The sequence below is a fragment of the Diabrotica virgifera genome, chromosome 3, assembly GCF_917563875.1.
Source record: "Diabrotica virgifera virgifera chromosome 3, PGI_DIABVI_V3a".
Classification (NCBI taxonomy): Eukaryota; Metazoa; Arthropoda; class Insecta; order Coleoptera; family Chrysomelidae; genus Diabrotica; species Diabrotica virgifera.
Window position 1 is genome coordinate 205,674,550 of NC_065445.1, and position 15,005 is coordinate 205,689,554.

The 15,005-nt window shown below is 35.7% G+C and overlaps 1 protein-coding gene across 20 annotated transcripts in view; it reads left to right on the forward strand.

Moving 5' to 3' along the window:
* LOC126882335 (cytochrome P450 4C1-like) overlaps nt 1–15,005 on the forward strand; it is a 389,204-nt gene that overhangs the window by 337,969 nt on the left and 36,230 nt on the right. For 13 of the 20 annotated variants that reach the window (XM_050647227.1, XM_050647219.1, XM_050647230.1 and 10 more), the window contains one exon: nt 7,494–7,562. The exons of the other annotated variants lie outside the window; for them this stretch is intronic. In XM_050647227.1, coding sequence (XP_050503184.1) covers nt 7,494–7,562 — 69 coding nt within the window. The remainder of the gene's footprint in view (nt 1–7,493; nt 7,563–15,005) is intronic. 20 annotated transcript variants of the gene reach the window in all.

Sequence of the window (15,005 nt, forward strand, 5' to 3'; positions counted from 1 at the left end):
TTTAGAAATTACAGCATTTTCCATATCTTCAGATTTATGTCCCACATTTGGCAAAAAGCCAACGAAGCGCTCTACTGGTTTTCCATTTTCTGTAACATATCTGATGATTACGGATAATTGATCAATATGTGCCATGTCGGGTGTTGAGTCAATTATAATTGAATAGTATTTTGACTTTCCAATTTCGGACATAATGTGATTCAGAACCTCAGTCGACATTAAGTCGATAAATTCTTCACATATTGTAGATGAGAGGTATGACGTTTTACCACTTCCCGGATTTCCGTGCTGAGATACATGCGTGGCTAAAAACGGATCAAATTCCGCTATGAGCTCCAGACACATCATGAAGTTTCCGTTGTTTGGATTGCCGAATTTTTCAACTGTTCCTCTAAACGGTAAACCTCTGGAAGCCAATTTTTTAGTCACTGCAACCACCCGCTTTAACACTTTTCGCCAGTAATCTTCTTCGAGCCTTATTTGCTGACACAGCAATGAATCAATTTGGTTTTGCTTTTGTTGACGCCGCAATAAGGTTACTTGGGATTTGGCGTGTTCATGGGAGTTTTCATGTAAATTCAAAATTTTATTTACATTACTCCAATCATTTACGCCATCAGTGGCCATTTTTGAGGTTCCTCCGAAAAGACGACATGGAATGCAAAACAGGGATTTCTTTGATGGTGAATATATTAAGTATCTACGAGGTTGTTCTTCCTCATTGGCAAGTTTCCGACGGAAAACGTTCTTAGTAAGATACCGTGTCTTATTGCCAATAACAGTTTTTGTTAGTGAAAAATCCTCATCTGTATTTTGGCATATTTCATTTGGTAAGGACAACAAATAATCGATAGTAGCATCGTTGGCCTTCCATTCGGCAGGGTCGTTACTGATAACTGCTTGTAAACATTGTGGATTTACTGAAGCTGATGCACATGCAGATGCTTCTATTTTAGATTCTGACCCTAGAACAATAAAATATGCGAATATGCGAATATGCCTCTAAACTAAAAATTTGCATTTTGATAATCGAAGATGGTATAATATTGTAAAACTTTCATAAATAAAATTTTACATCAAACATTTTTTTGTAACTCTACTAATTAAGGATTTATGAAGTCATTTCAAAATTGTAATTTTTTTATTTTCCCCCATATCATAAACGAGATGGTAATTTTAAAATTTGTGTTTACCGTTTTAAAGTTACCCCCAATGATTTTTTTTGATAGGACTAACAATTATTAACAGTTACGTACGAAGAAACGAACATACCATATAAGTGTCGAAAATTGAGAAAATGATGTTTCATTTCAGCCCAAAATATACAGGGCAATCAGAATCAGGACATTCCATTTAAATGAAAATTTAAAATATGCCAAAGAGCCAAAGAGATGCCCAAAGAGTCAAAGAGTAGCAATGTAGTTAAAAAACACATTTATTCACATAATGACATAATCGATACTCACTCTCACTTGGCTCCGTGTCAATCGCTTCCGCATTATCTGGTGGTATAGGTACAGCAGACACAGCAGTAACAGTCTCCGATTCCGAATCCGAATCATGTGTTTGCGCTTTGGAAGTTGTAGTTGTAGGTTTAATTAAAAAATAGTTGTTTAATTTTTTTGTTTTGTCTAAAACTGCATGAAGTTTTCTCCGCTTTTCCTCAGCAAGCGTCTTGTATTGCGCTCCACTTAATCGTTTTCGGCCGTCACTCATAGTGTTGAAAATTTTGCGACACTGGACTCGACACTTTAAACAGTTTAAACTAACTGACTGGGATGAACAATATTGAATATTGTTACGACTTTTACCCGTCGTATTTTCCGTGGGTTCTTCGTTCTTCAATAAACCAACAACTCACTTTAAAACTTTAAACTACTACTTTATTTCAACAAGTCCACTTATAAGTATAACAATACTTGCACTATTTACCTACTAATATTTACAGATTTCTAATTCTCAATACTCTTCACTCTTCTACTTCTTTACAAATAATAACTAATAACACCTACTTAACACTATCTCACTACTAAAACCACTCTGTCTAGCCAATCTGTCTGCTAGTCACTCTCTCACTCATATCTTCAACTGTCTGGTGATAGCACACAGCACACAGCTCTACTACTACTACTATCATTGTTTGATTTGCGTGTATAGATATAATGCTATATGGAAATGCGATCAATGATTGTCCCTGTTTAGGATTTTGTCCTCTTCAGGGTTTGTAGTGAATGTATAGTGTTGGCAGCAAAAGCAAACAGTCCGAAAAACACACTGGGGCAAGCGCCGTGTCCTGGTGTTTTTGGATCCTGGGTTATGCCGGACGGTGGTGTCCAGAAGGCTAAGAAGTCAACAGAGAAGAGAGTTTGATGGATTGTTGTTGGTTCCATAGACATTTACGTGTACTGTCCGTGCTTTGCTCTCGACCAGTCTACCTAGAAACCATTGTACAAGCGTACCTGCGTCCCTCGTCGGCGGTCAGGAGGTGGCTTTGAGCGCGGCGTGGACAGTGTGCGTTCGAGTGGAGAAGATAGTTGCGGCTATTTTCTTGGGACGAACAGGTATAATTGTGCAATGAAGTTGGGAAACCGCAAAAAACCAACTTCTCCCTGTTCGGGGTAAGGAAGAGGAGATGTTAAAGGTGGGTACGGAAGGCTAACGGGGTAGCCTCGAGGATGTTTTCGTACTCCACCGGGAGTTCGTCAATGCATGTTTGCATTAGAGCGGACGGTAAATGAATCTTTTTGCGTTTGGGCTTTCGGTGGAGTACGTGGCCGGAAGATGAACAGGAACATTTGAGAGATTCTTGTGTGTCGGAGGGGGGGGGGGCCGTTGATTACTTTGATTGTGAAGTTCTTGTTCAGAGAGTTTATTCTCTCGGTGATTTTGGGGATGTTCGAGATGTTATGGATTTCGTTTGAGGGATATCGCTAGTGCTCATAGTTACATCTACGCAAGATTCTACGTTCAGCGCTCAACAACCACTCTTGTTTTGCTCTAGCGCAAAGAGAGTAGAGGCAAGATTTGTACTCCATGACGGGTCGAATAAAGGTCTTGTAAGTGTGAATGAGAGTCTTCTTGTGTGTCTTGCCAATTCGTCCAGAGAGAGAGTTGAGAAGTCTGGCCCTGTTCCTTACCCTATCTAAAGTTGCCTTTAGATCTGCGTTCCAGTTAAGAGTCCTGGTGAACAGAACTCCTAAATAGTTCGCAGTCGGACTAACAACAAGCCTTTCTCCCAACAGTCTCAGAGGATATTGGTCGTCTTCATTAATTATGATTCTATGTGACACAGAAGGGGCGCGAAACACAATTGTTGTTGTTTTGTTCGCGTTCAGCGTGACTCTCCACTTACAACACCATTCGCCGACACCGTCCAACAGAGCCTGGGCTCTTCTGAAGAGGAGTCTTGGGTTGTATCGAGAGGTTGTTGTGAGCAGAGCAGTGTCGTCTGCATAGAGAACCAGCCGAGTGCCTGGGATATTTTGGTTAGTGATATCGCTGTTGTAGATAATGTACAACAGCGGTGCTAGGACTGAACCCTGGGGGACTCCAGCTTGTGGAATGAAGGGGGTGGACTTTTGATCACTTATTTTCACTCTGACAGTTCGGTTGTGGAGGTATGAGTGTACAATTTTGATAAATTGTAATGGTAGCCCGATGTCCAGAAGTTTCCGAACAAGTCCGTCATGCCAGACTTGATCGAAAGCCTTCTGCACATCCAGGAATGTGGCTATGGCGAATGAACCATCGTTGATGGTTTGAGTAAATTTAGTAGTGAAATCAGTTATTTCATGTTTGGTAGATTTACCTGACTGGAATCCGTATTGAAATTTTGGTATGATATTGTGGTTTTCGAGAAAGTCATTGAGCCTCTCTTTTAGGATTAGCTCAAGAACTTTGCCCAGAGTGTTGATTAAAGAAATTGGTCTATAGGATTCCACGTTGGTTGGGGGTTTGCCTTTTTTCAAAAGCATGATGGTATTGGCCACTTTCCAAGGAGTAGGGAAGTGGCTATTTTTGAGACATGCATTGAATATTTTAGTTAGAAGAGGGATGGTACTCTCTGGAAGTTTTTTGAGGCATCTTCGGTTGATGCCATCAGGTCCGGGAGCGCTGTTTTTACCTATTTGGCAAAAGCTCTCCGTTTCCCTGTTTGTGAGGGGGTCCATGATAGGATCATAGACTGGAACGTGGTGATTGAGAGTAACATTTACTATGTATTCTGTGTTGAGTTTAAACAAGTGATCAAAGTTCGGGTTGTCTGGGGTTTGAAAGTTGATTTGAAGCGAATTTTTGAATGCTTCGGCTTTCCCTTCTGGGGAATTGACTATGTGATTGTTGACCAACAGATGAGATGGTTGAGATAATTTTTGTTTTGTTAGGACTTTGAATTTGTGCCAGAATTTACTTCCGTCTCTGTAGTCCAGTTTTGAGGTAGTATCTTCCCACCGGCGAGCCGTTAGGTCAGATATCTCTCTCTTTATCCTGGCGCAGATTCGGTTGTATTCTGTTTTGATTAGTGGATTTCTGTTGGCCTTATATTGACGTAGAAGACGTCTTTTTTGTTGGATTTTGGCAATGATGTATTGTGGAAGTGCCGGTGATGTATAGGATATTTGTTTAAGTGGAATAGCGTGCGTGATCGCCTCGGTGATGAGGTTCTCAATTTCGGTTGCACTGGTGTCGATACTATCGTTAGTATCAAGTTCGCCTAGCATAGGGAGATTTTGAGTGATGAAACACAGCTCTGTAACTGTTCGCTTTATATACCTACCGGCAGGGTTTCCTGAATGTTCTAGGAATTTCCAGTAGGTAAGTAGTTTACTAGAAAAATCGAGACGTTCACTTACGACTTCCTTTGACTACTATCAGTAGCGCGGCTCTTATCTAAAGCGGCTTCTTTGCGGCAATCGCGCGGCAGATAAGCGGTATCCTTTTGTTACAGTCAGATAAAATAATCATTCCCAACAATTGTACTTCTGCCCGACCATGTTACGGCGGGGCGGAGACTTTAGATTTCATTGGAAACCTACCAAACATTCATTCATTTTTAGCTGTATTATACGTAAAATAGATTTTGGGTGATGGCCCCGTATATAATTTCAGTTTAAGAGTTTTCCTGATAATTGTTTGAAATTTTGCCGCCTCCCCAGTTTTGCCGCCTTACGCCTAGGCGTAATTTGCGTAATGGGAAATACGGCACTGCTTTTAGGGTTAATTTGATGAAAATGTTAACAATTTAATCCAAAAAACAAGTTTTTCGGTTTCCTGTCTTTTCTTAAAAAAATTATATGGTGTTACCATAAGGTAACGCTGGGCGCTTAAGGAATTTTTAGGATCCTTGAAACCCAAATGTTTAATTTTTTTTTAAATATTTATTTCAGAATATTTTCATCGTCTGGTGTGGTATCTTAAAAAACAATTAACACACAAACCAAATTTGCATTTTTTACACATTGTTCATCCAGATGTTGTACATCTGTCTCCAGCACATCGCCTTCTACTGCTTGATGTAAAAAATGGTCGAAGCGATCAAAACGAAGATCTGGCAAGTTCTGTCTATGTAGACTAGGTCTCCAAGTATATAAGGGATGACTTCCATATCTTGCGAGAAGAACTTGGACCAATTCTCTCCTAAACGATAGCAAGGATATATTTTTTTAATTTTTTTTATATAAATGCCATGAATTATAGACTGCAACATCCAACAACCATGTTACAATTTGCCAGTACCATTTTTACTGCAAATTGCTACTAGGTAGGTTGAAACACTTTGATCCATCCAGTCGGTACCCACCATATTTTGTTGTATTCAGCAATATAGTGTGGCCGACTTACTTGAATGTGGCCTTTTTCTTCATGAGAAAATCTTTTTACCGTGCCCAATGCTGAACCATCACAACTCGTAGATGCTATTGTAACAACAGAGTTATCTTTTCATCGCACCAGTAACACTATCACTTCTGCTAACAAAAATTCACGACTGAAAAAAATAAGATTATGACTCGTATACTCGTATATGACTCGTATATTATCTGTGATATGGTAACGGTGTATTTGACTATTTCTACCGAATTCGCTACATTTAATTGTTGATAAAACACAGCAATTTATAATAAGTTGCGGTATAATAAACTTATTTTTTTTAAATATGCAAATATAGTTACTAGAAGACTATCAAAGATTGCTTACGCAAAAGGGACGTCCATCTTTTTCTATAAATTTAAACCACACTGTCATATGATTATCTCTCGACAGTTGAGAAAAGGCTAAAATACGAATCCGTTACGTTTTATGGGTGCCTGAAGTATTCCTAGAAACGATAATTCTCAAAATATGTGGCTGACTAATTCCATGGGCATACTGCAGAATTTTTAAAAATCATGTGTTTTACGTTACCATATGGTAACTCTGGGAGCTAGAGCTAATGGGTTATTGTTAATCGCACCAACAATCTTAACTACGTGGGTATTTTGACAGCTAAACCATTATTGGTAATTTTAAGGATCAATCTGGATTAATATGTATTTATTTCTGAAAAATTATTTGTGATTGAATATTTTCACGGCCAACCTAATAAAATTTTACGTATTTTTTGTTGTAATGTTTAGATTGAATCACCAATAACTCACAAATTAAAGCAGTTAGGTATAGGGAATACTTATAAAATGAAAAAGTAATATGAAATATGATTTCATTACAATACTAAAATACAGGGTGTTCCATTTAAGAAAACTCAGAAAATATTCATTCCTAGTTTCGACCAACCCTGTATATTAAAATTTCAAAATTAGCTATACTAATGACTCTTAACAATAATAGACTATATTAAAAATCACTTGAACTTAAGCAGAGTTTTTAATGTCAAACTATTACAATTCTACAGGGTGTGAATATTGCTACAAAATTAATAAAAAAACGTAAATATATCTTAAAATACCCTGTATAATATTAAACAACCTCATATTATAAGAAAGACGATATTGAGGAGAATCCAAAAATGTAAAACTATACAGGGTGTCCCATTTAAAAAAACGAAGTTATAAGCAACTTCCGGTATAACCGGAAGTTGCAAAGAGATGAAAATATTTTCATTTAATAGATCATCCTTCAAAACCCCTTTATTCCAATTTTCATGATTCTGTTGCCTTTAGTTCTCGAGATATTTCTAATAGGCCAGTTATCTGCCTCACAATATATGTATACCTAATATTAATATATAAAATAAAGTATTAGTTTTTATTAATTAGAATTTATTATTTAAGTTGGAAATAAGCCAAAATTTTACTTTGAAATTAGTCTATTTACGTTTCGATTTCCACTTCGGAAATCGTTATCAAAATACGAAACAATATTACCTATATTAGAAAATATCTAAGAATAAATAACTAATTTAACAGTAAAATTGTGGCTTATTCCCAACTGAATAGTAAATTGCGTTAATATCACAAGAAAATAGCTTCAGAACATTAATTTAATTTTGACATTTTTAGGCCACTGATACAACCGCATCTGGTCTTTGTTCTATTTTTACTATGCTCGGCATGTTCCAAGATATTCAGGTAAACAAAACATTTTTGGTTATACATATTTCCGATTGCATTTTTAAATGCAAAATTAATTGTTTAATTTTTCACTGTTATTATTGAACTTAATGAATTCAATATTTATACAAAAATTTTGTATAGCTAATAGTTTAACACAACATTTATTATTGATTCTGAGGCGGTACGAAGTTCGCTGGAACAGTTATAAATAACTCCTATCAATAATTTTTAAACAGCATAGTAAGTGATTCCGGACTTATCAAACGACGACGACTGTGCGAGAAAAAGGAATACGATTTGAGGGTTGCGACATGGAATATTCGAACCTTGTATAGATTGGGAGCTCTCCAAAATCTCTTAAATGAACTAAATAGATACAAAATAGACATAACTGCCATACAAGAAATGAGGTGGATTGGAAACAATATAATGGAAAAAAGAAGCCACACGATTTTCTACAGCTGCGATCCTAAAGATCACGTCTTGGGCACTGGATTCATGGTAAACAAGAGAGTAAAACATACTATAAGAGATTTCAGAGCAATTAGCCCCAGAATGTGCATTTTAAGCGTTAAAGGACGTTTCTTTAATTACAGTCTAATTAATGCGCATGCCCCGACAGAAGAAAAAGAAGACGAAATTAAAGAAGAGTTTTATGATGAACTAGAGTCCGCATATCAGTCATGCCCAAAAAATGATATAAAAATAATCTATGGAGACCTAAACGCCAAAGTTGGAAGAGAACAGCAATTCCAACCCACAATAGGTAGGCACAGTCTCCATGAGCAATCAAATGACAATGGCAATAGGTTAATAAACCTAGCAAGATCACATAACATGGTGATTGCTAGCACATACTTCGCTCGCAAAGATATACACAAGGGTACCTGGAAGTCCCCAGATGGAATGACAGTAAATATGGTAGATCATGTTATTGTAGACTCGAGACACCAATCGAATATAATAAACGTCCGCACCAGAAGAGGGGCAAATGCGGATTCTGATCACTACCTGGTCGAAAGTAGAGTAAGGGCTAGAATTTAAAACATCAAAAAGGAAATGGGCTCTAAACATGAACGATACAAGGTAGAAGGACTCAAAGAAACAAACAAAAATAAAGAGTATAAAGAAAAGATAAGCATCAAACTAGAAAACAGACCAAAACATGAAAACCCAAATAAGGAGTGGGAAGAGTGCAGAGAAATCATAAAAGAGACAGCTAAAGAAGTGTTAGGCATAGAAGGTAAAGAAAGAAGAACAAGAACGAATGACTGGTTTGACGAAGAATATCAGATTATAACAGACAGAAAAACAGAGCATATTTACTGATACAACAGGGGCACAGAACCCGACAAGCAGAGGAAGAATATAAACAACTACGCAGAGAAGAAAAGAAAACTCACCGAAGAAAAAAGAGAGAATATATGAACAAAGAACTTCAGGAACTGCAAGAACTAAGTAGATCGACAGAGACAAGAAAATTTTATCAGAAACTGAACAAAAGCAGAAAAGACTTCAAACCCAGAACGACGATGTGTAGAGATAAAGAAGGTAATATATTGACAGAACAGCAAGAGATACTAAGAAGATGGACAGAACATTTTACGGAAAAGCTTGAAGGAGATGGGAGTGAGACGAACCCTGATATACCATTAGACCAAGCAGACAACAGAGAAAAGAGTCCACCAACAATAGCCGAGATTAGAACAGCAGTAGACAAATTAAAGGACAATAAATCACCGGGATCGGATCAAGTAGCATCGGAATTACTGAAGGAAAGAGGAGACGCACTACAGAAAACAATACATGTATTGATAACAAAGATATGGTCAAATAAACAGCTACCAGCGGAGTGGAATAGTGGTATTATTGTACCATTACATAAAAAAGGGAATCAGTTAGAATGTGGAAACTACCGTGGAATCACGCTGCTGAATGCATCATACAAAATAATGTCCAACGTCATTTATGAAAGACTTAGACCACACGCTGAAAAAATAGTTGGCAGGTACCAAAGTGGCTTCTGTAGACAGAAGTCAACAATAGACCAGATATTTGTTCTGCGACAGATCCTTGAAAAAACAAGTGAACATAACATCGACACACATCATCTCTTCATAGACTTCGAAAGCGCATATGACAATATAAATCGAGAATTCTTAATAAAAGCAATGAAAGAATTTAATATACCAACACAACTAATAGAACTGATAAAAGAATCTCTAAAAGTAGAAAGTAAAATCCGGATACAAAACGAACTAACGAAAACAATAGATGTGAAAAAGGGACTACGCCAGGGAGACGCTCTATCATGCATCTTGTTCAACATTGTACTCGAGAAAATAATGAGGGACACAACAGTCAATACTCGAGGAACAATAATTAATAAAAGCGTGCAAATACTAGCATTTGCAGATGATGTTGACATAATCGCAAGATCAAGAAGAGAAATGATAGAGGCATTCAATCAAATAGAACGAGCTGCACAAAATAGTGGCCTGAAAATCAACCAGAACAAAACAAAATATATGCAGGTAAGTAAAAACACAGAAATAAGGCAGCCACAAAATATAACAATAGGAGAATACAACATTGAGGGGGTAAAAAACTTTACATACTTGGGATCCCTAGTCACATCTGATAATAACGTAGCAGAGGAAGTGAAGAGGCGAATATTTATTGCCAATAAAAGTTACCATGGCTTAATTCGGCAACTAAAATCAGACAACGTCGCAAGGAAAACAAAATGCCAAATATACAAAACCCTAATAAGACCGGTACTCACATACGGCTCAGAAACCTGGACACTCACTAAAAGAGAGGAAACATTGCTAGTCACCTTTGAAAGAAAAATCTTGCGACACATATATAAGGGCACAAAAGAAAATGGAATTTGGCGAAGAAGGTACAACTTTGAACTATACGAAATATACCAGGAGCCAGATATCATAACATTCATTAAAATAGGACGGCTGCGTTGGATGGGACATGTAGAAAGAATGGAGGAAGGCGAAATACCAAACAAAATATTCAAAAAGAGGCCAGTAGGAAAAAGAACAAGAGGAAGACCGAAGCTGAGATATTTAGAACAAATAGAAAATGATATAAAAACCTTAAAAATAAAAAACTGGAGAAAAAAAGCACGAAACAGATCAGAGTGGAGAAGAATCCTGGAACAGGCCAAGACCCAGAAAGGGCTGTCGAGCTAATGATGATGATGATGATAGTAAGTGATTAAACCAGCCAAAATACTAAATTTATAATAATATATTCCCAGCATTTTCGTGAAAATGATGGTGCTAAAACATAGCGAGATAACGTTTAAAAAATAAGTTAATGTAACTAAGTATACTTAGTCCATTAAAATGTTACATTTTTTAGGCCATACCTTGCATTTGTTAGAGGAGTCAGTTTTATTTTTTTATGTGTAGGAGGGATCAGTAGAAGCTTAAGTTCAAGTTTTTGGGGTCGCCACCCTTGTCCCCCGTCCGCCATCTTGGAAAAGGGGTGCAAAGGGATTTCGCGCTATATCTCGTAAACTACCAACCCTAAGGAAACTTTAATTAAACATAAATTGTAGCAAATTAAATTTTCTACAATTTTGTCTGTATTATATTTTATTGTCAAGTGACCAACAAAAAAGATATAAACAAAAATAAGTAAAAATGTTTTAAGAAGTTTCCTTTTGGAAGTTATAACTTTTTTTCAGTTCATTTTAAAATAAAATAACATTACAGCAATTTTGTAGAGGGTTTCTCAAAGAACAATTTCCACTATAAAGGTGTTTAATTCTATTTATTTATCTAGGTTTTACAGCGCTCCAAAGGTATGCTCATAGGCATACAATAAAAACAAAACGTTAGGCTTACTGTTCTATCTTAATATTATTTTATTCATACAATTTATTATGCTTTTAACATTCCTATGCTACTATTAATCTATTTTTGACCTTTCTGCCAACTATAAAACTTGGAAACCTAAGAATATATAGAAAAGCCCCAAGAAGTTGTTTGAGGACAAATTCGCCGGTCCAGAAGTAGAATGACGCAACCTTAAAATGCAAAATTCTTCTAAAAACCAAAAAAAATTTTTGTACATATTTAAAATAGGGATTAAATGAAGAGGAATCGTCCAGGAGCATCAGTTTTTTGACAACAATGGCTTTTATTTTCATCGATATTGGTTCGAATTTCATTATCCATATTTAATCGCCCCATTTTCAACCCTATCTACAGTTGCGTCATTATGCATCTGAAACAAGGTCTAACATAGCGCGTATTTCAGTAATGATGCAACTACCCTATAGTGGCTCAGCATATTATTACAGTTCGGTCTTTTTGTATCATCTTTACATAGTATTTTAGAAGTTAACTGCGCAATAAACAGGAATTTACAAAATTTGCAGTTACGTTATTTTTCTTCCGTACCGGACTGAGTATCTGCTTACTATTACTTTTATTATTATAATAATTTATCCTAGGTGGCACAGCAGCCGGTCCTCCTCTACGTAATTTATTCTTACAGTTGTGCTATCTATTTGGCCACGTGCAGTCGTATTAAAAATTGTGAAAAGTATTTTAAGTTTTATAGATAATACCATTGAGGGTCTTGTGGGTAAAATTTATATTTTTGTGATTCGATAAGCATTTTGCGTTTTTTGTAAGAGCGCAACATGAGCGGTGGTTATTTTATTTGTAAGAAACCTCTGGGGAAAATTATTTGTCAGTGGAAAAGTCGAGCCATCTTTACTCACTGGTGTCCGCGAACGTTTTTCGTCTCTGTAGATGGCAGAACTAAAGACGATTCTCTGGAAACCCTGAGCTGAGATACAAACGATTCGCTAAAACAGTGACAAAAAATGCATTTAATCTCTTCTCACTTCCTCCAACACAAGATGCAGCCCATTTCCACAGACTCCGAGTGTATCACCAGATTCAGTCATGGCTCGGTAAACATTGGGATCCAGAAAATTGGGGCTGGAAAAAGCATGGAAAATTTTGGATACCAATTCAAACTTCCACGCCTCAAGTACCCCCGAGAATATGAAATTCATCTTTAGCAGATGCAATGGAAACTGGAAGTGCATGTGGTTGCCGAAAATCAGACCTCAAATGTTCAGCAGTGTGCCTCTATTGTGTTGGTGAAAGTTGCGGCAACATCGTGGACATATCTACATTAATTATTGAAGAAAATGCATTGGAAGATGAATTACCGACAATGAAGCCAACTCTAACTCTCATTATACCACAAAAATTCACCTCGGATACTGATTCAAATCTTGACTCGCAGCTTGGACCATCGAAAAAAATGAAAAAATAATAACTATGATAGATCTTTTTCAACCTATAATAATCTATAATATTATTTGGTCTAGAAATTGTCCGTGGATTAGGCCTATTGCCACAAAAAACGCGCCTCCAGACTCTACCTCATAGGTGGCCGGGAAAAGGGTCAAAAATAGCTTAATACTGGCGTAGGAATGTTAAAATCATAGTACATAAATGTATACATAGATTGAAAAGTAAGCCCAAGGTTTTGTTTTTATTGTATTCCTATGAGAATTCGAGAATCTGGTCAAGTTTGGAGAGCTGTAAAACCTAGAGAAGTAAATAAAATTAAACAATTTTATAGCGGAAATTGTTCGTTAAAAAATCCTCTATAAAGCCGATACGATATTATTTCATTGTAAAATGAACGGAAAATAGTTATAACCTCCAAAATGAATCTTACAAAATTTTCTCTAATTTTTTTTATAACTTTTTTGTTGGTCACTTGACGATAAAAATTAATAGATAAAAAATTGTAGAAAATTTAATTTGCTACATTTCATGTGTAATTAAATTTTCTGTATGGTTGCTAGTTTAGGAGATAGAATACGAAAACCCTTTGCACCCCTTTTTCCAAGATGGCGGCCGGGTGACAAGGGCGGCGACCCCAAAAACTTGAATTTAAGCTTCTACTGAACCCACATACACACTAAAAAAATAAAATTGACTCCTCTAAGAAATGCAACTCTGAACGTAACATTACAATGGACTAACTTAATATAATGCTAAAAAATTAATAAATTTGGTAGGGTAACATAACTTTCTCAACAAAATTAAAAACTGTCAGGCTGTCAGACATTTAAACTATTTTTTAAGAACTTATTTATAAAACTAGTCCATTGAAATGTTACATTTAGGGTTGCATTTCTTAGAGGAGTCAATTTTATTTTTTTAATATGTAGAGGGGTTCAGTAGAAGCTTAAGTTCAAATTTTTGGTGTCGCCACCCTTGTCCCCCTGCCGCCATATTGGAGAAAGGGGTGCAAAGGACTATCGCGTTGTATCTCCTAAACTAGCAATCCTACAGAAAATTTAACTACACATAAAATGTAGCAAATTAAATTTTCTACAATATATATATATATATATATATATATATATATATATATATATATATATATATATATATATATATATATATATTACTTTTTATCGTCAAGTAACCAACAAAAAAATTATAAACAAAAATAAGAGAAAATGTTGTAAGAAGTTTCTTTTGGAGGTTATAACTTTTTTTCGTTCACAATACAATTTCACAATTGGTTCAAAATTTTATTTCACAATAAAATAATCATTGCGATTTGTTTATTATCTAGCTCTACGTGGATGAGGAATCCACATAGCATGTTTTGCGATACCCGCTAACATAACATATTTTTCAAACTTGGATATTACAGCAATTATATGAATTACCTACCTGTATTTATAGGACGGTGACCAACGTAAAAATCTGTTAAATGGTACAGATATCTCCTTTTGTGAAAAAGTCCCACTTAGCAGCTTTTGACTTGGCAACGAAGCTATATTATATTAGGCGAGCGGCATCAACCGTTATGCCAACCACGAAAATCAAATTTAAGGTGAATGACCAATTTTTATCTATTTTTATGTTTTCGACGTCGCTGAATCCGAATATGAAGTTTATTTTTATCTAGATTTGGTGCAACATGTTCAAAAATCAAATTTTATAAAAAAATGAAAAAAAAATCAATTTTGATGATTTTTCAAATTTACCTAGCTCTATCTTTGGTCTCTGTAAATATTTCCTTTTGAAAATTTTACAGTGTCATTTTTGAAGTATGTAGATAACAATGAAATTAGTACAAAATATTTAGACACATTAAAAAAGCAGTTGTTAATTTTTAAACATTTTTTCATCATATTTCGTTTTACTTAAAAACGTCGATTGACAAACTTTTTAGTTAAACAGTAAAATATGATTCATGAAGAAGATTTTTTGGAAAATTTTTAGTCAAATATACAATAGGAAAAAAGTTATATTACTTCATAGACAAGCGGCCCACCCCAAAAAACTGTTATATTTCGAGATCCTGACCACGGTGTCGTGAATGGCTAATTTTGATCATACTTTATGATTTTGATATCAAAAATGGTTTTTTGCTTTTCTTAAG